Genomic DNA, 23,906 nt, shown 5'->3' with positions numbered 1-23,906 from the left:
TCGCCCCGCCACTCCGCCACAAGGCCCGCGGCCGTTGGCCGGTGCCGCGCGGGAGGCGGGCTTTCCCCGGCCCTATATAGAGGGCGGCGGGGAGCTCCGCGCCTTCTGCTGCGCCGCGCCCGCCGCTCGGAGTCGTTGCCGCTGCCGCCGCGCCCCCCCGTCCCCGCTCACGCCGCGCCCCGCCATGGCCAACCCCGTCGTCTTCTTCGACATCGCCGCCGGCGGCGAACCCCTGGGCCGCGTCACCTTCGAGGTGGGGGGGGGCGGCGGGGCGGGGGGGGGGGGGCGGCGGGGCCGCCATTTGTCCGCCGGGGCCGTTGCGGAGGGAGGGGCGGGGGGGTGCTGCGCCTGCGCGGCCGGGGGGCGGCGGGGAGCCCGCGCCAGCTCCACGTGGCTCCCGCGCCTGGGGGGCGAGGAGGCTGGCGGGGCGGGGGGGGGGGCGGTAGCGGCGCTCCGGGGAGGGAACAAAGGAGCCGGCGCGGCTCCGCGGTGGAGGATGCGGCTGCGGAGCCAGCCCGGGGCGTGCCCGCGGCGATCCCCGGCCCCCCGCACCTGCGGGCGTTACCGCCGGGGCCGCCTTTGGCCGGCGGGGGATCCGCTCCGCCCCGGGGGTTTGGCCGCGGCGCCTTCCCCGCCGCAGCATCGGGGCCGCGGCTGCTGCCCGCGCCGCCATTTTGTCCCCGCGCCCCCGGCTCGGAGCGGCGGGACGAGCCGCGTCCGCCTCCCCCGGGAGATGCTCCCGTTGCGCTCCCGGCGCTCGGGCAGCCGGCGCGGAGCGAGAGCGGCCGCAACCCGATCCCCGCGGGATTGTCGCCCGGAAGGCGAGGCACGTTCGCGCCCCGCGAAGCGGCCGCCCTGGGGGGTGAAGCATCCTCGGCACGGCCGCGGCTGCGCTCCAGCTCCGGGCAGGGCCCGCGGGGACCGTGCCCCGCCGTGCGGACGGCGCCTGCCCGCCCGAAATCCTCCCGGAGGCACCGGGACGGAGGCGGGAGCTCTGCTGGGGAAGGCAGGAGTCAGATAGGGTGGGTGCGTTTTTGTTTGTTTTTGGTTGGTTGTTTGTTTGTTTGTTTTTTTTTAATTTATTGTCAAGCAGCAGAACGAATGCGCATCTGCCCCGCTTGGTGAGACGTGCAGCATATTTAAACTCGTTCGGATGCCATGTCTCTTAGTTCAGAGTTTCCAGATGTCTCCAGATGAAAGCGGGAGGCGGGGAATACTCTGCAGGCGCGGCCAGGATGCAGCTCCCGAAGGGGTTACCTGGGCTCTGAGCAGCAAGGGGGGGAGATCCCCAAAACCTGGGGGTGCCCCCGGGGTGGGGGGTGGCCGGTCTTGCCCCCAACCTGACTAACAGCCTCTCCTCTCTTTGCAGCTGTTTGCAGACAAGGTCCCCAAGACAGCAGGTTGGTAAAGCAGTGCTGGCAACATCATGGCCGCACCAAACGCGGATGCTCTCCTGAATGCCGGCCAAAATGAGCCGTTCACGGCGGTTTTCCTCTTTTTTTTTTTTTTTTTTCTTCTTCTTTTTCAGAAAACTTCCGTGCCCTGAGCACCGGTGAGAAGGGATTCGGCTACAAGGGGTCCTGCTTCCACAGAATCATTCCTGGGTTCATGTGCCAGGTGCGTGGCGCTCCCGCTGCAGCGGGGAGGTGGGCGGGTGAGATCTGGTGCTTTTTCTGGGTTTGGGAGTTGGGTGCTGGCAGATTTGGGGCGGGAATGCAGCTCTGCCCGCAGCCTCTGCAGTGTCTGTGCACCTGGTTTGAGAGCCGGTGAGGTGAAATGCCGCTTTTGCAGGGTGGCGACTTCACACGCCACAACGGCACCGGCGGCAAATCCATCTATGGGGAGAAGTTCCCTGATGAGAACTTCATCCTGAAGCACACGGGCCCTGGCATCCTGTCCATGGCCAATGCTGGCCCCAACACAAATGGTTCCCAGTTCTTCATCTGCACTGCCAAGACCGAGTGGTAAGCGGAGGCCTGTGGGGAGGGTGAGCTCGAGGGTCCCCCCGCAGGGAAGTGACGCCTGGTCCTCACATGGGGGTGGCAGATGGCAGATGTGATCAGTGCTTCTCCTGCAGGTTGGATGGCAAGCACGTCGTCTTTGGCCGTGTCAAGGAGGGGATGAATGTGGTGGAGGCCATGGAGCGCTGTGGCTCCAAAGATGGCAAAACAAGCAAGAAGATCACCATCACCGACTGCGGGCAGCTCTCGTAAAGCCTCCTCTCAACAGCTGACCATTCCTTCGGCAGCCCGGGCACCGTGCCCCGCTGCAGCTCACCCCATCCTGCCCCGCTCCTGACATACTGCTGCGTTTCTACTGGGTCTCAGCCCAACGTGCATGGTCCAGCCGGGCCTCAATTACCTTTATGAGTCTAAATAAAACGAGTTAAACCACAGTTGGCCCCCTTTTCTCTGCCTCATTGGGGTGGGTGGGGTGTGGGGCTGGTGGAGAAGGAAGGAGGTGGGTGCTGGGGTGGCTTGAGGATCCCCTGCAGTGAGGTTACAGAGGTCCTCAGTAGGATCCAGAGTGAACAGGTGCTGGCAGTGGGTCCTGGTGCAGAGCTAATCCCTGGGGTCCTCAGTGCTGCAAATGGGGAAGGGTCCCCCTGGCAGCTCCAGGGCTGTGACAACCGCCTACCCTATGCATTGGAGGGGTGGTGCCCCTGCACTTCAGGATGCCTTGTGGTCTGTGTCAACTAGTGACCCTGCTGAGAACACTGGGACCCAAGGGGACCCAAGTGGTCCTAGTAAAGGAGAGGATCCAGCTTGCAGAGGATCCCAGTACTCCCAGTTTAAACAACAGTTATGGGGGAGAGATCCCTGTGGGCAGTCTCAGCTCTGCTAAGATTCCTGGTTTGGCAGAGTCCCATTTTAGGGTAGGGGGTGTTCAGTGCTCCCGGTTCAAGGGTGCCCAGCTCGGGTAATTCCAGTGCTTCTTCCACTTTGGGGACACCTGGGTGGGGGTGGGCTCCAGTACGCTGTGGGCCCAGTAAAGGGGGTCTGGCCTCCAGCCCTGTGGGGTGCACTGACAGCTGCAGCACCACACACCCTCTGGCACTGTGTGGAGGGTCTGTGAGCCTGGCTCTGGTGTGGATGAAATGCCAGAGGAATCAACACTGTGGCCAGCAGGCCCCAGGCAGTGACCGTCCTGTGCTGGGCACTGGAGAGGAAAAACCTCGAATCCTGGGGGCAGTTCTGGGCCCCTCAGCTCAGGGCTCTAAATAGCAGCACCGGGGGGGCAGGGTCACCACAGCACAGAAAATAGTAGGACCAGGAGCACTAGAATCACCTCAAAACACAAAATGGTGGCCAGAGGGGTGGCGGGATCACCTCATGAAAGCCCTTGAGGTGCTGGAGCGAGTTGAGAGAAGGGAACGGAGCTGGGGAAGGGGCTGGAGCACAAGTGTGATGGGAGCGGCTGAGGGAGCTGGGGGTTCAGCTGGAGAACAGGAGCTGAGGGGAGACCTTCTGATCTCTGACCTGCCTGAAAGGAGCTTGGAGCCAGGGGGGGTCGGGCTCTGCTCCCCAGGAACAAGCGGCAGGACCAGAGGAAACAGCCTCAAGTTGCGCCAGGGGAGGTTGAGGTTGGATCTGGGGAACAATTTCTTCCCCAAAGGGCTGTCGGGCATTGGAACAGGCTGCCCAGGGCAGTGCTGGAGTCACCATCCCTGGAGGGGTTGGACAGACGGAGATGAGGTTCTCAGGGACACGGGGCAGTGCCAGGGGTGGGTTATGGGTGGACTCTGATCTTGAGGGGCTTTTCCAACCAGAATGATTCTCTGATTCTAGGAAGTGCAGATCTCTCGTGTCAGAAGAGCTTTGGGTGCTGCCACCTTCTGTCTGGGAGCCCAAGGAGACAAGTAGACTTTCTGGGCGCTGTTCCAGGTGTGGCGATGGTGGAGCAGCCTCAGCAGTTGGTCCTGGACCCAGGGGAAAGGAGGTGACATGGTGGGATCCTTTCAGTATCATCAGGAGGGAGCTCGGGGGAAGAAATTCGGTGCTGCAGCTAGGCAAGAAGTTCAAGCCAGTGGGTGCATCACCGGGTCAGTGAGGGTGAAGTCTTGGAAGCACCACGGCAGGGCAGATGGGGGCTCCTCCTGGAGGCCCCTACAGCTCTCCCTCCTGGCCCAGCTCCGCAGGCCGGTCCCACCAGGGAAGCCGTGTCCCCCCAGCCCGGCGGAGGGTCCCCTGCCCAGCTCCCTGCCCGCTGGCACCGCGGGCATCCACCTCCCTGCGTGCCCCGACATGAAGTTCGGCGCAGAACGGGTGAGTTCCCAGACAAGTGTGCTGCTGAACTGTGTTTATTGCTGTGCCGCGGTCCCAGCTGCCTTGGCCTCGGCCTGGCGGCGCCTGCAGAGAGAAGAGGCTGCTGAGGCCCCGCCGTGGCTGCGGTGCCAGGCGGGTGCGAGGCTGCGGGGCAGCGCTGGGCGCCCCGTGGGGTGCGGGCACCCGGCTGCACGGGGGAGCTGCGGTGGGAGCTGCAGGGACACCCTGGTCGAGGTGAACATCTGGGCTTTACAGCAGCACCCAACAGGGTGATTTTTGCTTCATGGCTCATGGCCGCCATCTGATACAGGAGTTTGACAACACCCCCCGCGCAACAACTCACTTTTGTCTCCTCCTCCAGCACAGCCAGCATGCACAAAACAGCCCCAGCCCAAACAGGATGGAGCCCAAGCTCGCCACGGCAGTTTCTATGCAGTACTTCCTGCAGGTCACAGGATCCGTAGTATTTTTTCTATTCTCGATGCTCCGACCTGGAGGAACAATTCTGTACCTTAGTGTTTTGTGCACACTAAGGGTGATCTCACACGAGGTCTGACAGCTGTTTGGCCAACTGTCCCATGGAGCGAGACAGACAAAACGGCCCCTGTGTCAGGGAATGCCACCCCCAGCTCTCCCTCCCCGGGGGACCCACACCCCAGGAGGACACAGTCCGGCCCATGGGGAGACACCTGAACCTTGCTCCCCCCTTTGCCTTTGCTCCAGCACGGGCACAGCTTGCACGCCCCCCACCTTCAGGACTTGTCTCCCACTTCTGGCCCCTGCAAGGCCACTCCATACCTGGAATCTTGTCAAGAAGGTCTTTGAACCCCGCCTGGCGGGCTTCCCCAGGGTTGGACAGCTCTGCCAAGAATCAGAGAAAGGTAAAGCCTCAGCAGAGGATGCAGGAGAACGGGGCAGGTTCCCCCTGTGCCGTGCTCCATCTCTCAGCTCATCCCTTTGGACCTCAGTGCACAGGAGGGATCCCCTCCCTTGTGCCTGGGGGGACTCACCACAAGAGTTTGGCTGCTGAAGAGCCTGCAGACACAGGGATTTTGGTTTATGACACTGGATGACCAGAGGACAGCAATTACCTGGCATGCCTGGTGATTTCATTGCCAACGTCCCTTCATCGTAGATCGGCACTACCTGACCGCCTCCTTTCTGAAACACCCCGGTCTCCACAGTCTCATGGCCCAGGTCTTTAGAAAGAAACGGAGTCAGTTTAATTAGAAGTAACCTCTTCAAGAACCAATATCCAGTATCTAAACCTCCACTTCCAAAGTCTTCTGCTATAGAGCGATATATACCCACCATGTTCTACTTTGTCCAGTTCCTTCAGGACTTGGGTCAGGACTGATGGATGCCGGGCAGAATTTAGTCTTTCTGCCTTAGGCTTTATTCTTTGAGGACCTTAATTGAAAATATAAAGTTAAATTCCTGAGAAATAAAATACTGAACACGAGTGCTTAGCCCATGAACTCAGCCAAGCCTGAGCACTCACCCTTGCCATGCCAGGTGAGCTGCGGCGCGGGACCCACCCGAGGAGCTGGAAAAGCCCTCCCTGTGCTCACACCTGCAACTGAACAGCCACGAGAATTTTCCATCAGACATTGTGATACACACCACAGAACGGCTCGTTCTGCACAGTCTCGTGGCCCAGGTCTTTAAAAAGAAACTGATTCAGTTTAATTAGAAGTAACCTCTTCAAGAACCAATGTCTTCAGGAGGCAATATTTCTCAAAATACATTGATAACACTCAGAAACAAAGCCTGGGCATTTGAGGGTGTCAGTTCAGTTGGGAAAAGCACCCTTCTAAGAAGCACATGTATCTAAACCTCCACTTCCCAAGTCTTCTGCTCTAGAGCGATATATACCCACCATGCTGCACTTCCTCCAGTTCCTTGAGGACTTGGTTCAGGACTGATGGATGCCGGGAAGTTTTCCGTCTTTCTGCCTTAGGCTTTGCACTTTGATGACCTTAACGGAAAGTAGAAAGTTAAATTCCTGAGAAATAAAATACTGAAAACGAGTGCTTAGCCTGTGAACTCAGCCAAGCCTGAGCACTCACCCTTGCCATGCCAGGTGAGCTGCGGCGCGGGACCCACCGGAGGAGCTGGAAAAGCCCTCCCTGTGCTCACACCTGCAACTGAACAGCCACGAGAAGTTTCCATCACACACTGTGATACCGTCATCACTGAATAGCTTTGAGCTGGCAGCTCCCAAAGGAAGCGAAAAGCCATGACGTACCCATGAGACTGCCCTGAGTGTCAGCCCTGGAAGCCAGCTGGTACCCTGGATATCCATTGCGTGCCGCCATGTCTGCAGACAGACACAACAGAGAAGCTCCCAGGAAATATTTCAATGGACATCTTCAGAATATTAAACCCTAAATGCTCACTCGTTCAAGCAACAGACCTGAGGGATTGCCGCGATGCTTCTGGATGAGAGCCGGCTGCGGAGTCGCGAGTCCATCGGCTACAGGCACATCTGGAATCAAGCACATTCCGTTAGATCTTCTTATCTGCTTCTTTCTCAGAGACCTGCGGTGACTGGAGGGGGTGTCAGTTAATGACGTGGGCCCCAGACGTGGGTGGAGGTTTCCAAAGCTGCAGAGGGGCCGGGGTGACCTGCTTTCTGGCACCTGGCAGCTCTCCAAATACTGTTTGCAGGCCGTGTGTAACACCCGTCAAGGGCTGGATGGCCCAACACACGGATCCTCGGGGATTTCTTACTGGGAGATCTCTGGGCTGAGTGCTGGTCCCCGCCTGCCCGCCTACCGGCTCCCCGTTGTCCGCATGGCGCAGCCCCGACCCCCTGGGCTTGCAGGGCCACGAGGAGGAGGATAAAGAGGAGCGAGGGGTTTATGGGCCCCCACGCCTGCATCGTGGCACTGCCACTGGCTGTGCCACAAGTGCCGCTGCTGCTGCTGTGATCACTGCCGCTGCTGCAGCAAATGCTGCTACTGTCAATGCTGCTGCTGCTGCTGCTTTGGCCACAGCCGCCGCTGCTGCAAATGTTGGCGCTTCCGCTGCTGCTGCAAATGCTGCTGCCGCTGCAAATGCTGCTGCCGCCGCAGCTGCCGCTGCCAGCACTGCCGGAGCGGTGTCCGTGCACAGCACTCCACACCAGGGTGTGACACAGCGCGGCTCTGTGACCTCACAGCCCAAGGTGCAGCCCAGGATACCATGGGCCTTCTGAGCTGCAAGCTCACACTGTCAACTCACATCCAAATTTTCATCCCCCAGGGCTACTCCCTGGTCTCAGAAATTCTCCTCCCTGCACTCCAGGGTGCTCCTGGATTCCTGCAGCTCGCTGTGCAGATGTTGCGGTAGTTCAAGCACCCCAGCAAGACAAGAGCCTGCGAGCACGATGGTCGACTTGAGATATTTGGAATATATCTGTGATCTTAAATCTGGGCAGTTTTATTACATGGGCTTTAGAGTAGTCATGAGTTTTCTTCACACCTGGTTTCAGCATCATATAGATTTATAGATGCCATATTTCAAATGGAGTAAAACTTACAGGAATTGATGCTCCTTGGGTTCACGTTCAAGCCATAGAGTGGAATGTCCCGTTGTACACAGACTTCTTCATTGCTCTGGCATCCTTAAAAATGCTCTTTTCTTGTGTTGGTAGGTGGGGACTTGAGTCAGACAATACCCGCTCCAAAGACCCAAAGGCCTTAGCAAGCAGGGCAGCATAGTGTGGTATGGATCAGTGTCATGGTATAGATCAGTGTTATGGTATAGATCCACTTCATGCCTGCTTCTCAGGAAAGAAAGTTTTGTGCAAGCTGATAGAGAAGTCAGCTGGTAACATCCGATGAATTTGTCGCTTTTCCCAAGGAACAAGCGCCAGGACGAGAGGAAACGGCCTCAAGTTGTGCCAGGGGAGGTTGAGGTTGGATCTGGGGAACAATTTCTTCCCCAAAGGGCTGTGGGGCAATGGAACAGGCTGCCCAGGGCAGTGCTGGAGTCACCATCCCTGGAGGGGTTGGACAGACATAGACGGAGATGAGGTTCTCAGGGACACGGGTTAGTTCATCCGCGCTTGACGGGCCTTTGCGCTTTCTTTGCAAAGGGAACTTGGAGGAATCTTTTTCGAATTTGTAATTCTTTTTCCCTGATCATCAGAATTCCTCTAGATCTTAAACATGTGCATAAAAATATTTACACATTTCCTGTGAAGCTCAGAAGTTTGAAACATGGGAGGAAAAGGTGCGTGAACCTCAGGTGAGGTGTCTCTACCCCAGGGGTGCCTGAGGCAGCAGATGTTCTCAAATGTCTTGAGTTTGCACCGGACACTGGCAGAGGAGACGAACTGGAGCTGTCTCTCTGAGCAACACATTGTTTTATTCAGGACATCCCAAACATCGAGGATCAGGGGAGTCGTGTACACGGAATGGCGCAGTCCAAAGGTGGCTGCAGGCGCCTGGGGCTTGATCAGCTCCACCTGGAAGGGGTAAAGGAGAAAAAGGTGACCATGGGAACTTGTCATCGCTTGTCTGGGTGCCTGTTGCCCTGCCCGTCCCCCTGAGCCCAGTGCCGTTTCTGGACAGTCGCTTTGCGTATCTCTCTGTCTCCTTTTGGTCAGGGCTGGCTGTGGGTGCAGCGGAGTTCAGCGTCCTGACCCAGCAGACTTGTCCTCAGCAACGGCCGTCTGCCAGAACAAGGGTGCCGATGTGCACTGGCCGCTCCTCATCGCACACCGCTGTATGTGTGCCTTGCAGCCTCCAGCTCGCTGCACCTATTGCTGCAGCACGCTTGTTGGAAACCTCAAGTATTAGCAGAGCACTCAAGGTGTCCTGAGGCTGTGATTCATTGGATTTCCTTCACATTTGGGGGATGTATGTGAACAAAAGAGAAAAACAGTTTAGCAGGAGGTAAAAGACATCCATTGAGTTTGTGTTTGCAGACAGTAAAACAAAAACCTAGTTTTCAGCAGCAAACAAACTGAAGAGCTTTTCACAGCTGGTGTGAAAAGCTGAGCTGAGCTGAGCTGGGTCTGAGTCCAGAGGACGTCGAGCTCCAGCCAGACTTTGCTAGATTCCCCTCTCCTCCAAATTTGTCTTCCCGGCATTAGGAAGGCAGGGACCTGTCTGCTTGTCCCTTCTGAGGAGTGGCCTCCTGAAGAGCTCGCAATGTATGAGCCCGTAACATTTGCTGGCTGAGACATCGGAAGGGAAAAGCAGTGTTCCTTGCTTTCCCTCTGCTGGGCTGGGGACAAGGGAAGGGACAGGAGGGCTGTCCTGCACCTTGTCACTACAGCAGGACACTGTGCAGCTCCAGGCAGACCCAGCGGAAGGGGAGATGCTTTGGCAAAGCCGCGCTCAGCAGAAGGCGGCCACCTTACCCTTCCCGTGCGGTAGTCCACCGGCCCTTGTTTGACGGTCTTATCTCGGAGCTGAGTTCGGGTTCCCATGGAGTATCCGGGAGCTCTGGTTTTGAAAATGTCCAGCTCAATCTTCGGGAGCGCCGCTGGCCCTGGGGTCTGTAAGACAGTCAGCGGAGCTGCTGGGTGGAAATGGCCGGTGTTTGTTCTTACGCCTTGCCAGCACGGCATGCGCCAGTTCAGCAAGCTGGGCAAAGGATTTGGGAACCCCACAGCCCTTCTCTTGCAAGTTGGTGGAGGCATGGGCATTGATTTTTGTCTGTGTGTGTCTGCGGCCCTTGGATGTGACTCTCACCTTGGCGAGATCGGCATCATAACGATCCCGCTGACTCCTGCTCTTCATGGAGTAGCACGGGCTGGCAGACGTGTGCGCCGTGTTGGGGCCCAGCACCCTGGGCAAGGTGTAGGTGCCGGGACCTGCAAGAGGAACGGGAAGGGAAGAAACCTCTGGGGCAGAGACAGGCACCCCACAAAGGCTGCTCAGCGCAGCAGGAAGGATGTCTGCCCCCTTTCCCAACTCACTCTGGTTGAAAAGCTGAGCAGCAGATTGTCACTAGAGGCCACCCCAGCTGCAAGGGTTTCCATCTCCCCGCGGTCACTTACCTGGATCGAGGTCGGTTTTCACGCCCCTGTTTCGGAAGCCCATGGACAGCTCAGGCGGGCACTTAAAGACGTGCCGGTTGGACTTCTCTGGGCTGTAATCGCCTAGGGTAGAGGACGACAGCACAAAAGTGGTGAAGTTCTGGCATTTTTCTCAAGCCAAGGAGGCAATTTCACCAGGAGCTGCTCTCCCTAACAGCTGCAGAAGTGCCAGCTGCCAGAAAACAATGACAACTCATTGAAAGGGTGAGCTGAGCCTTTTGTACCCGTCTATCTTTTGTACCACTGTAGCAGGGAAACGTGAAAATGTATTTGCCTTGTCTGAACAATCAACTGGAGGAATGTTACTCACTTGGTCCAGGTGTGATGTCCGTCTTTATCCTGGGAAGTCCAGCGACGGCGTAGGCTGGAGCCACGTACTTCCCAGTCCTGGTCATGGAGGGCTCCACATAATAGCGAGGGCCTGGGGAGCAGCCGCCTTCCGCAGGATCTTGCCCCTCTGCATGTGTACACGGGGGCTTTGACTTTGGTGGGGTTGTGGTTGATGTAACCTAGGAAGAGAAGGGAAGTGGGTTTGTAGCTGATTTTACCACGGGTGTGCTCAACGTGCCACACACCACTCTGATCCTTGTCTTACCCGTTGGGCCCTGGACCGAGTATTTGGGTCCAGGGCTGGTGAACTGGGCTGTGATGGGGCCCCGTGGGCGGTGAGGTCTCCAAGTCCCCAGGAAAGCAGAATCGTGTCTTGGTACTTTGGTTTGTGCCTTAGTAGTTCTGAATCACTGTTCAAATGATTGTGCTGTACAGTAATAGTGAACCTTGCAATGGAACTTTGTTAAATCGCACTTTTCTGACATCATATTAAACCCACTTTTGCTAATACCTTTGACAGTGGTTCTTTAAACGATCTCAGTCACCCATTGGTGACATCTTGGTCCTGTACCATGCAAGTCCTGTCTCATCAGAGAACACCAAACCTCTTGAGAAGAGATTTTGCAATGAGGGTGTCAAGACCCCTTCCCTGGGGCAGTTGTGGATTCCCCCCCACTGGATTTGTTCAAGGCCTGGGGATGCAAATCCCAACGTGCACAATGGAGCTCATGGCTGCTGCTGAGCTATGGCAGGGAAGAAGCAGTCTCAGGACTTCACCTGTCTCAGCCGCGGCAGTCGAAAGGGATGAGGACGGCAATGTCTGCGTCTGCCTCGTCTCTGCGGCACAGAGGGTGGCGAGCAGTGAGGGCAGCCAGAGATGTGGCAAGAGCAGTTGAGGTGGCAGCAGCCAGGGCGCCCTGGGGACAGCCGGGGATCATCCTGGAAATGCTTGGTGACTTTGGGAGGCTTTGCGATTGCATCAGGTGGTGATGCGGGACTCGGGACGTCCGGCCTGCCGGGTCAGATGTTTCTGAGGTCTGCTCGTCCTGTCTCCATGTGTATTTTGAGGGTGCACATGAGACAGATTTTGCACATCAGCAGAGACTGGGGGAGCTTTCCAAAGCACCTGGGTTTTACACTGTCCTTGCGCTCAGTGACAGAGGTGACAAGTGACACAGCGGTCACACAGCACCGCTGGGTAGCAGAGGCTCTGCCTGCTGAGACAAACTAATATTTCCAGATTCATTATTCTATGACTGTTGGATGGCCATTTGGGTTAAAAAGCAGAAGAAAAGCATTTCCACTATACAACCTCAGCCACCACTTCTACAGTTGTCCATGTCAAGGACCCACAACCACTGTATTACAAAAGCTGTGACAGCTATAAAAAGTACCCTATCCTCCCCAATTCATTATTTCCTCATACCCTCCGATTACCGCAGGAATAATCTTGCTCTAATGGCCAAGTCCAACCCTCAGCACAGGTGTCGGGATTCTCAGTCCCCTGTGACTCCCAAGATGCAAACTCTGTCTTCCTTTGCAGTCTGTTCTGTAACAGTGATTACCTCAAAACATGCACCTAACTTTGAGCAGGGAACCTACAAACAGCTCTGATGAAGCGCTGTTTGGTTAAATGAATATTCGGATCTCCTGCAGTTGGGTTTCCCTGGTGTAAGGCACAAGTACATGCACATGTGGCCAGCAGGAGGGAGCAGAGCTGCACAGAGTGAAAGGCGCAACTTTACTGACTGCATTTCACATAATCCTACAGGATTTAAAAAGAAATCCCATCGGCATCATGGGTGTATTTTTGTTGCTGTGAGAAGTTTCTTTGGTGTGTAAGTATCTGACATTTCCTTTTCTTTCACTCATGTACATTTGGCATTAAAACACACATACTAGTGCTAAAATATTTCTTTCCAGTCTCTGCTGGAAAGGGAGTTAAATAGGGAAATGCCAATACCAAACCAGAGCAGGGCATGACGAGAGCTGAAAGATTCTGTTAGGATAGTGTCTAATGACTATCAATAAAGTGAAAATCCCTCCTCAGCTTTGATTCTTGCCTTTTCTGTCATATTTAGCCTCAGCCTGAGTAGAAGGAGAGCTGATGGTGTGTAAGGGGATCCCAAGAACTTGTGTAACAGCAAAAGGAAAGAGATGGGCAGCAACAAGCTCCTGTCTGTCTCCTCTGCAGGGACTGGTGTGTGCTAATGCAGGGAATGCAGCTGCTTTGGCCTGAGATGGGCCGAAGTGAACTCTGTCTCCTCTCCAACTGCTGCAGAATAAACCTCTGGGGATGGGTGAGAGGGGAACAGAAACTGCGGGACCTTGCATGGCTGGTGTTCTGAGAGAGAGACTTGTATTCACAGGGTAACCCAGGGCATCCTGCCATTTTCATTAGAGCAAATATAGGAGTCTAGGAACAGAACAAATCTGTAAATCCTACAAACTAAGACACCTCTTCCCTAAAAACAAGGCAAATTCATTGCATTGTCCTGCTTTTCTTCGACCTCTCGTGCACGTGAAACAAGATTTTGAATGTGAGGCATCTTTCCCTGGACCACACACTGACACTCGCTCTCCTCTATGGCTGCACCCTGTGTCAAGATCAGGCTTTTGAAAGAGCATTTGAAGGGCTCAAAAGGGTAGATACAATCAAACTATGTTTCTGGATGTGCTCGTAGATAATGAAGGGTACAGTAATGAGAAAGTAGCCAGATTCAATCCATGCTAAGGCGCTTTGTTGAAAGCTGTGGTCAACGATTGACCTGTTTCTGCATTAGAATCATCAGGAAGGGAACTCTTGGCAGAGGAGATGCCAGGGAAGAACAGCATGAGGGTTGGCTTTGTGCAGGCGCGATCGGGCATCCGCACGTGGTTCCAGAAAGGTGAGATTTTCAGACCTTGATTTTGGCACAGCAGTAGTTCAGCTGCACAAGATTCAGGGCATTAAGTCTAGTGCAGGCTGCTTCATTGTAGATGGATTGGAGTTCTTTACAAACAAGAAAGGCGGTGTGAAAAGGAGATCGACTGGTGGAGTAACTCCCTGGTGTGCCAGGCAGAAAGGCCCCAAGGGGGAACCCCCCAAAAGGTGATGGACCCCCTGCCCTGTCGGGCAGAGGGGGAAGCCCCGAGACAGTCCCTGCCCTGTCGCTGTCGGGCAGAGGTAGGGGACCCAAAAGCTGAGGAGGGTTGGAAGCAAGTTCCAGTTAGGCGTCACGGGCAACCCCCCTCTCTACCTGCTTTGCTTCCCCAGGTGCCCCTGCGTAATAAGTTTGAGGGCCTGGATATTGAAGAAGATGTAGGTGGGGATGTGGTGCAAGGGCCTCCTACAAGGTCACATAGGAAGAGGCGATTGACTCCACACCTCAAGACTGCATCCGATAAAAAAGAAAGAAGGGTAATTGTATTAGGCAATTCCCTTCTGAGAGGGACAGAGGGCCCGATATGCAGAGTTGACCCTCATCATCAGGAAGTTTGTAGCCTACCTGGTGCCCGGATCAGGGACATCACCAGGGCACTTCCCAACCTGGTGCACCCAATGGACTGCTACCCACTACTGATCTTGAGACAGATGGGGAGGAAGCTGCATCCCGTAGTCTGAGGGAAATGAAGAAAGATTTCAAGGCCTTGGGACGAACGGTGCAAGAGTGTGGGGCTCAAGTTATCTTCTCTTCCCTCTTTCCATTTTCAGGTGATGATGTGGGATGGAATAGAAAAATTAAGTCCGTAAATGATTGACTTCGAGACTGGTGCTACAGGCAGGGCTTTGGATTCTTTGATAACGGCTGGTTTTATAAGACACCAGTCCGGGTGGTGATACGTGGGAAAGGTTTATCCCACAGGGGTAAAAGGATGCTGGGACAGAAATTAGCAGGGCTCATTTGGAGGGCTTTAAACTAGATTTGAAGGGGGATGTGGTTGTAGCTGGGAGTGCATCAGTGGGGCTGCATGCTGGAATCAGTAAAGACCAGGAGGCCCCCCACACCCCTAGGGTGAAATCAGAGTGCTCGGCTCGCTCCCTGAAGTGCCTGTACACCAATGCGCGCAGCATGGGGAATAAGCAGGAGGAGTTAAAAACCTGCGTTCAGTCAGGAGATTCCGATCTGGTGGCAATTACAGAGGCATGGTGGGCCAGCTCACATGACTGGAATGTGGTCAATGATGGCGATGTCCTTTTCAGGAAAGACAGGCCAGCGAAGCGTGGTGGTGGATTTGCTCTTTACGTGAGAGAGCAGCTACAATGTATAGAGTACTGTCCAGGTGCAGTTGAGGAGCGAGTTGAGAGCCTGTGGGTGAGAATTAAGGGGCAGGCTGGCAGGGCTGATACTGATGTGGGTATCTATTACAGGCCAGCAGATCAGGGTGAGGAACTTGATGAGGCCTTCTACGGGCAGCTGAGAGCGGCCTCACAGTCACAGGCTCTGGTTGTTATGGGGGATTTTAACTCCCCTGATGTTTGCTGGAAGGACTACTCAGCCAGCCAGCCACCGTCTAGGAAGTTCCTCCAGTGCATTGATGATAACTTTCTGATGCAAATGGTGGAGGAGCCGACTAGGAGAGGTGTGCTGCTGGATCTCGTCCTCACTAACAAGGAGGGTCTGGTTGAAGCAGTAGAGGTGGAGGGCTGCCTTGGTTGCAGTGACCATGAAATGGTGGAGTTGCGGATCTCGTGTGGCGGGAGCAGAACAGCAAGCAGAATTGCAACCCTGGACTTCAACAGGGCCAACTTTGGCCTTTTCAAACAATTGCTGGGGGAAATCCCGTGGGCAAGGCTGCTTGAAGTTAAAAGGGCCCAAGATAGTTGGTTAACATTCAGGGACTGCTTCTACGAAGCTCAAGATCAGAGCATCCTGACACGTAGGAAGTCAGGGAAGGGAGCCAGGAGACCTGCATGGTTAAACAGGGAACTGCTGGGTAAGCTCAAGTGGAAGAGGAGAGTTTACAAATCATGGAAGCAGGGGCTGGCCACTTGGGAAGAATATAAGGCTGTTGTTAAAGGATGTAGGGAGGCAACTAGGAAAGCTAAGGCCTCCTTAGAGTTAAATCCGGCAAGAGGGGTCAAGGACAACAGAAAGAGCTTCTTCAAATCCATGGCAGATAAAACTAACAGCAGAGGCGATGTAGGCCCACTGATGAGTGGAGTGGGTGCCCTGGTGACAGAAGACACAGAGAAGGCAGAGTTACTGAATGCCTTCTTTGTCTCTGTCTACTCTGCCGGAGGCTGTCCTGAGGAGCCCCGTACCCCTGAGGCTCCAGAGGAAGGCAGGGCAATGGAGGAGTTTGCCTTGGTTGATGAGGACTGGGTTAGGGAGCAATTAAGCAATCTGGGCGTCTGTAAGTCCATGGATCCAGATGGGATGCACCCGTGGGTGCTGAGGGAGCTGGCTGAAGTCATTGCTGGACCACTCTCCATCATCTTTGCCAAGTCTTGGGAAACGGGAGAGGTGCCAGAGGACTGGAGGAAAGCAAATGTCACTCCGGTCTTCAAAAAGGGCAAGAAGGAGGACCCGGGCAGCTATAGACAGGTGAGTCTCACCTCCATCCCTGAGAAAGGGATGGAACACCTCATCCTTGGTGCCATCTTAAGACATATCAAGGATAAGAGGGTCATCAGGGGCAGTCAACATGGCTTCACCAAGGGCAAGTCGTGCTTGACCAACCTCATAGCCTTTTATGAAGACATAACAAGGTGGATTGATGATGGCAGAGCGGTGGATGTGGTCTGCCTCGACATCAGTAAAGCATTTGACACCGTCTCCCACAGCATCCTCACGGCTAAACTGAGGAAGTATGGACCAGAAAATCGGGTAGTGAGGTGGACCGCAAACTGGCTGAAGGAGAGAAGCCAGAGAGTCGTGGTCAATGGGGCGGAGTCTGGTTGGAGGCCTGTGTCTAGTGGAGTCCCTCAAGGGTCATTTCTGGGACCAGGATTATTCAATATATTCATCAACGACTTGGATGAGGGAATTGAGTGTACTATCAGCAAGTTTGCTGATGGCACCAAGCTGGGAGGAGTGCCTGACACGCCAGAAGGCTGTGCTGCCATCCAGCGAGATCTGGACAGGCTGGAGAGTTGGGCAGGGAAAAATTTAATGAAATATAACAAGGGAAAATGTAGAGTCTTGCATCTGGGCAGGAACAACCCCAGGTTCCAGTATAGGTTGGGGAATGACCTATTAGAGAGCAGTGTAGGGGAAGGGGACCTGGGGGTCCTGGTGGACAGCAGGATGACCATGAGCCAGCACTGTGCCCTTGTGGCCAAGAAGGCCAATGGCATCCTGGGGTGGATTAGAAGGGGGGTGGTTAGTAGGTCGAGAGAGGTTCTCCTTCCCCTCTACTCTGCCCTGGTGAGACCTCATCTGGAATATTGTGTCCAGTTCTGGGCCCCGCAGTTCCAGAAGGACAGGGAACTGCTGGAGAGAGTCCAGCGCAGGGCCACGAAGATGCTGAAGGGAGTGGAGCATCTCCCTTATGAGGAAAGGCTGAGGGAGCTGGGGCTCTTTAGCTTGGAGAAGAGAAGACTGAGGGGTGACCTCGTTAATGTTTATAAATACATAAAGGGTGGGTGTCACGAGGATGGAGCCAGGCTCTTCTCGGTGACAACCAACAGTAAGACAAGGGGTAATGGGTTCAAGCTGGAACACAAGAGGTTCCACTTAAATTTGACAAGAAACTTCTTCTCGGTAAGGGTGATGCAAAAGTGGAACAGGCTGCCCGGGGAGGTTGTGGAGTCTCCTTCTCTGCAGACATTCAAAACCTGCCTGGACGCCTTCCTGTGTAACCTCATCTGGGTGTTCCTGCTCTGGCAGGGGGATTGGAGTAGATGATCTTTGGAGGTCCCTTCCAATCCCTAACATTCTGTGATTCTGTGATTCTGTGATTCTGTGAAGAAAAGCAAGCACCAGGACATAAGGTGTTAAATGATCTGTGTGCTCTTTGGCAGCCCTTAATACCAGGCACATCGCACTCGTGTTTTAATCAAATTGAGCCATCTCAAGTACCAAAGCAATGACGAAAGCAAAGCAAGCAGCGAGGGGGTGGAAATGGTGCTGTGTCCAAATGCAACAGCCTGCACCTGATCCGTAGAGCACCTTTGTCATACAGGGTTTGCAGACAATCATCCTGCAGTAAGGTTCCAGTTTATATCAGTTCGTTACAGAGAGAATTCATCTGCTTGTACTCACCGGCAACTGGAGAAGCCACTACGGATGTGGACTCTGCACACGTTGAAGATGTCAGGTCCGTAAATCCTGAGGTCAGGGACAACTGTCTGGCCGAGGACGAATGTGACCACCTGTGTCGGTCGTCCTTGACACTTCAGACCTGAAACACCAAAGAACAGAATGCAGCAAGATCAGTGCCTTGGTCCATTGAATGCTGTGCATGTTCCTGTGTCTGGATGATGACTCGGTGTTTGGTGTTTTCCTCAGCAGTGTATTTAGTGCGGGCTTTTCATCTCCTGGGTGACTCTGGGGCCCTTGGTGAGCGCTGAATTCAGCTCCTGCAGCAGATGTTTCTGAGGGAGTCCAGGTGCAGGGAGGCTAAAGAGAGCACAACTAGTCTCCCTGTACATTTTCTGAACACGCTTGCTCCTTGCCGCTCACCGTGTTGAAGTTCCAAATGTTTTCCCATGTCCCCAATTCGCTCCTTTGCTCAATAACGGCCACGTGCACTTCCCTGTTGATGCTCAGGATTTGGATGCTGCCATTAACCCTGATTTCCCTGGTGACTTGCTGGTTCTGAAACTAGAACACAAAATTAAACAAGACTTTTAGTCTTTCAAGTTAGTCAGTTCTCTCCCCAAAGCTTTAGAAAATTGCTCTTTTAACAGAAGAAATGTGGGTTCACCATAAGCGCCTAGAGTGACCAGAATATTGTTAAAATGACAAATGGTCATCTGGAGGTTTTAGAGGTTTATGCATCAAAGAAGTTTCAGATTTCTCTGTGCCCAAGGGGTGGGACAGAAACAGCAGCAAGGTGTGTGTGAGCTGGTCCCTGTACTCACGTATTGAGCGAGGGCTGGAGTCAGCAAGAGTCTGAGCAGGACCGTCAGTTCTCTCCCCAAAGCTTTATAAAACCACTGCTTACAATAAATAGGCAATTCAACCCTGTGGGGGTCTGTTACTTTAGGTGGCAAGAATAATTTTTTTCACCTTACCTCAGCTTGTTTTCTGTGATGTAGATTCTTATTGAAATCGGTGCTTGTTCAGTGAGGGAGGTTCATGAATACTTCACTTTCGTGTCACGTTGCTCAATTTTCTTTTGTGTGCAAACTAAGCCTGTGGCAGGGACTCTCTGTAAAGACTGCAGAATTACTTGTCACCAGCACATTATTTTAAAAGAGAGGGTTTTCCTGTCCAAACTCACTTTTGCGCAGTCCCGCAAGCGGGCGCAGGGCAGGGGCAGAGGCGGCGGCGGGAGACGCTGAGGGGCCGCCGGGCCCTGAGGGGAGAAAAACGGGCGGGAAAAACGGCGGGAAGAGGCGGCTGAGGCGGCGGCGAGGGCCCCACACCTTTATGGAGTTCCAGCTGGATTAGTTTACAGCAGCTGAAGTATTTTTTTCGCAAAAGACTCTTGCTAGACCTCGTGTTGGTGTCTCGAATGAGAATATCTCTTTTTCTGTTTAAAAACCAAAAAATCCCTCAGAGATCAGGTTGTCTCAGCATCCTGAATGTGAGAAAAGCAGAGCTGAGGAGAAAGCCCTGTGACTTTGGAATGCTAATGGGTGGCCTTTGGAATGGAAATGACAATTTGAATTAAACGAGGGAAGGTGAAGAGCTGTATTTTCCAGGCAGCCCGAGTTACTGAAGTGATGGCTGTAGATCACGGGAGTTGTGTTTAGTGATAAAGCTCAGGTCTCCTCCTTGTTGAGCAGGATCTTTTTTGTAAGGTGAGCAGCTCCCATTTTCTGCGCTGTTAAGAGTATCTATATATCTATGTCCAGACACGGAGAGTTTGAGAGTCCCGGTATTGGTGTCTCTTCAGGTTCAGCAGAGCCTTTGCTGTCATGTCTCTGCTCAGCAACCTCTTTTGGAGTCCCCTTCTCTTCCTCATCAGTCTGAACCTGAATCAATTTAAATCTGAATAATTATGATCATTGTGAAAAGTAACGAGAGCCCCATCAGAGCAAGAAACCTGCCAGAATGCGATATGCCAATTAAATTCCCGTGGTCTGGAAGAAGCAAACACTTTGCTTCATTGGTTAGTGCTGTTGGCTGGAATACGGAACTTCCTTCTGACAGACAATTCAATGCTCAGGAACTTATTTTGATCCTTATTTTGAAATGGATTGTATTTAATCACCCACTACGTGGATACAAAAAGTGCCACTTTCCTGTGGGACCAGTATTACAGCACTCTGACACATGGCATTGGACACATCTCAAAACAAAATCATAAAATATAGTAGTAAATAGAAGCAAATCAATATGAGAAGTCTCCCAGAAATTATATACTTTGAAGTAAAGGTAGCAAAGCATCTTTGTTTCAATGAAACTGAATACTATTGAAAGATTAACAACATCAGCAGACTGCCAGGAAACTACTTTGTTTTAGTGAAAAGGTTTATTTCAATGAAAACGTTTCAGTTAGTGAACAAAGCTGAATAAAGCACTGAAGTTGTTCCCTCGAGGCTTGCAGAAATTAGCATGGCCCGTGATGCAAACATAACTAATGTGGACTTCCTTCATGAGTCTAATTTCCATTTTTCACACGCATACGTATTTATTAATGTGGAATCTAAGAAAGGCAATTTCTCAGGTCTCTTGCTCCATACATTGCAATGACTGACAGAAGGAAATCGCAGCTCATAGAAAGAAATGGCAGCACACGGTTCGGCAGCACGTGGTTCAGCAGTAGTTTCCTGTCTTCTGTCCAGCTTTAATGGTTACTGTAGGACACGCGGTTAATTTAAGCTTCTACTGGAATCAAAAAGCTGGGAGATGCACTAAGCATCATAATGTGTGATGTGATGGTAAAAATGGGAATTGATGGACATGAAGTCCAAGTCATTTAGTGAGAAGCCTCCAAGGTTCCCTCTCTCTGCAGCTCTCCCTCCTGGCCCAGCTCCGCAGGCTGGTCCCACCAGGGAAGCCGTGTCCCCCCAGCCCGGCGGAGGGTCCCCTGCCCAGCTCCCTGCCCGCTGACACCACGGGCATCCACCTCCCTGTGTGCCCTGACATGAAGTTTGGCGCAGAACGGGTGAGTTCCCAGACAAGTGTGCTGCTGAACTGTGTTTATTTCTGTGCCGTGGTCCCAGCTGCCTTGGCCTCGGCCTGGCGGCGCCTGCGGAGAGAAGAGGCTGCTGAGGCCCCGCCGTGGCCGCGGTGCCGGGCGGGTGCGAGGCCGCGGGGCAGCGCTGGGCGGGTGCGAGGCCGCGGGGCAGCGCTGGGCGCCCTGTGGGGTGCGGGCACCCGGCTGCACGGGAAAGCTGCAGTGGGAGCTGCAGGGACACCCTGGCTGAGGTGAACATCTGGGCTTTACAGCAGCACCCAACAGGGTGATTTTTGCTTCCTGGCTCATGGCCGCCATCTGATACAGGAGTTTGACAACACCCCCCGCGCAACAACTCACTTTTGTCTCCTCCTCCAGCACAGCCAGCATGCACAAAACAGCCCCAGCCCAAACAGGATGGAGCCCAAGCTCGCCACGGCAGTTTCTATGCAGTACTTCCTGCAGGTCGCAGGATCCGTAGTATTTTTTCTATTCTCGACGCTCCCACCTGGAGGAACAATTCTGTACCTTAGTGTTTCGTGCACACTACGGGTGATCTCACACGAGGTCTGACAGCTGTTTGGCCAACTGTCCCTTGGAGCGAGACAGACACAAACGGCCCCTGTGTCAGGGAATGCCACCCCCAGCTCTCCCTCCCCGAGGGACCCACACCCCAGGAGGACACAGTCCGGCCCATGGGGAGACACCTGAACCTCACTCCCCCCTTTGCCTTTGCTCCAGCACGGGCACAGCTTGCACGCCCCCCACCTTCAGGACTTGTCTCCCACTTCTGGCCCCTGCAAGGCCACTCCATACCTGGAATCTTGTCAAGAAGGTCTTTGAACCCCGCCTGCCGGGCTTCCCCAGGGTTGGACAGCTCTGCCAAGAATCAGAGAAAGGTAAAGCCTCAGCAGAGGATGCAGGAGAACGGGGCAGGTTCCCCCTGTGCCGTGCTCCATCTCTCAGCTCATCCCTTTGGACCTCAGTGCACAGGAGGGATCCCCTCCCTTGTGCCTGGGGGGACTCACCACAAGAGTTTGGCTGCTGAAGAGCCTGCAGACACAGGGATTTTGGTTTATGACACTGGATGACCAGAGGACAGCAATTACCTGGCATGCCTCCTGACTTCATTGCCAACATGCCTTCATCGTAGATCGGCACTACCTGACCGCCTCCTTTCTGAAACGCCCCGGTCTCCACAGTCTCATGGCCCAGGTCTTTAGAAAGAAACAGAATCAGTTTAATTAGAAGTAACCTCTTCAAGAACCAATATCCAGTATCTAAACCTCCACTTCCCAAGTCTTCTGCTATAGAGCGATATATACCCACCATGCTCTACTTTGTCCAGTTCCTTCAGGACTTGGGTCAGGACCGATGGACGCCGGGCAGATTTTAGTCTTTCTGCCTTAGGCTTTGTTCTTTGAGGACCTTAATTGAAAATATAAAGTTAAATTCCTGAGAAATAAAATACGGAACACGAGTGCTTAGCCCGTGAACTCAGCCAAGCCTGAGCACTCACCCTTGCCATGCCAGGTGAGCTGCGGCGCGGGACCCACCCGAGGAGCTGGAAAAGCCCTCCCTGTGCTCACACCTGCAACTGATCAGCCACGAGAAGTGTCCATCAGACATTGTGATACACACCACAGAACGGCTCGTTCTGCACAGTCTCGTGGCCCAGGTCTTTAAAAAGAAACTGATTCAGTTTAATTAGAAGTAACCTCTTCAAGAACCAATGTCTTCAGGAGGCAGTATTTCTCAAAATACATTGATAACACTCAGAAACAAAGCCTGGGCATTTGAGGGTGTCAGTTCAGTTAGGGAAAGCACCCTTCTAAGAAGCACATGTGTCTAAACCTCCACTTCCCAAGTCTTCTGCTCTAGAGTGATATATACCCACCATGCTGCACTTTGTCCAGTTCCTTGAGGACTTGGTTCAGGACTGATGGATGCTGGGAAGTTTTCCGTCTTTCTGCCTTAGGCTTTGCTCTTTGATGACCTTAATGAAAAGTAGAAAGTTAAATTCCTGAGAAATAAAATACTGAAAACGAGTGCTTAGCCCGTGAACTCAGCCAAGCCTGAGCACTCACCCTTGCCATGCCCGGTGAGCTGTGGCGCGGGACCCACCGGAGGAGCTGGAAAAGCCCTCCTTGTGCTGACACCTGCAACTGAACAGCCACGAGAAGTTTCCATCACACACTGTGATACCGTCATCACTGAATAGCTTTGAGCTGGCAGCTCCCAAAGGAAGCGAAAAGCCACGACGTACCCATGAGACTGCCCCGAGTGTCAGCCCTGGAAGCCAGCTGGTACCCTGGATATCCATTGCGTGCCGCCATGTCTGCAGACAGACACGACAGAGAAGATCCCAGGAAATATTTCAATGGACGTCTTCAGAATATTAAAGCCTAAATGCTCACGCGTTCAAGCAACAGACCTGAGGGATCGCCGCGATGCTTCTGGATGAGAGCCGGCTGCAGAGTCGCGAGTCCATCGGCTACAGGCACATCTGGAATCAAGCACATTCCGTTAGATCTTCTTATCTGCTTCTTTCTCAGAGACCTGCAGTGACTGGAGGGGGTGTCAGTTAATGACGTGGGCCCCAGACGTGGGTGGAGGTTTCCAAAGCTGCAGAGGGGCCGGGGTGACCTGCTTTCTGGCACCTGGCAGCTCTCCAAATACTGTTTGCAGGCCGTGTGTAACACCCGTCAAGGGCTGGATGGCCAAACACACGGATCCTCAGGGATTTCTTACTGGGAGATCTCTGGGCTGAGTGCTGGTCCCCGCCTGCCCGCCTACCGGCTCCCCGTTGTCCGCATGGCGCAGCCCCTACCCCCTGGGCTTGCAGGGCCACGAGGAGGAGGATAAAGAGGAGCGAGGGGGTTATGGGCCCCCACGCCTGCATCGTGGCACTGCCACTGGCTGTGCCACAAGTGCCGCTGCTGCTGCTGTGACCACTGCCGCTGCTGCAGCAAATGCTGCTACTGCCAATGCTACTGCTGCTGCTGCTTTGGCCACAGCCGCCGCTGCTGCAAATGCTTGCGCTTCCGCTGCTGCTGCTGCAA

General features: G+C 54.0%; 1 protein-coding gene and 1 pseudogene across 1 annotated transcript; one reads left to right on the top strand and one right to left on the bottom strand.

Moving 5' to 3' along the window:
- Nucleotides 1-102: 102 nt before the first annotated feature.
- Nucleotides 103-2,395, top strand: PPIA (peptidylprolyl isomerase A). Its single transcript, XM_065651607.1, has 5 exons — nucleotides 103-253; nucleotides 1,370-1,400; nucleotides 1,529-1,617; nucleotides 1,792-1,964; nucleotides 2,078-2,395. Exons 1-5 carry the CDS (start codon nucleotides 185-187, stop codon nucleotides 2,211-2,213), a joined length of 498 nt encoding a protein of 165 aa, XP_065507679.1. The 5' UTR covers nucleotides 103-184; the 3' UTR covers nucleotides 2,214-2,395.
- A 4,836-nt stretch (nucleotides 2,396-7,231) lies between these two features.
- Nucleotides 7,232-23,180, bottom strand: LOC135998457 (ciliary microtubule associated protein 1A-like; annotated as a pseudogene).
- Nucleotides 23,181-23,906: the final 726 nt, after the last annotated feature.

This window comes from Caloenas nicobarica, chromosome 25 (genome assembly GCF_036013445.1).
Source record: "Caloenas nicobarica isolate bCalNic1 chromosome 25, bCalNic1.hap1, whole genome shotgun sequence".
NCBI lineage: Eukaryota > Metazoa > Chordata > Aves > Columbiformes > Columbidae > Caloenas > Caloenas nicobarica.
This window is presented reverse-complemented; position numbering and strand designations above follow the sequence as displayed.

What these genes read in the sequence shown, in the direction of transcription:
- PPIA (XM_065651607.1), top strand. Translation starts at nt 185, where the DNA reads ATGGCCAACCCCGTCGTCTTCTTCGACATCGCCGCCGGCGGCGAACCC. An exon ending in CAAGGTCCCCAAGACAGCAG is followed by an intron (nt 1,401 to 1,528) that starts GTTGGTAAAGCA and finishes CTTCTTTTTCAG; the next exon opens with AAAACTTCCGTGCCCTGAGC. An exon ending in TGCACTGCCAAGACCGAGTG is followed by an intron (nt 1,965 to 2,077) that starts GTAAGCGGAGGC and finishes CTTCTCCTGCAG; the next exon opens with GTTGGATGGCAAGCACGTCG.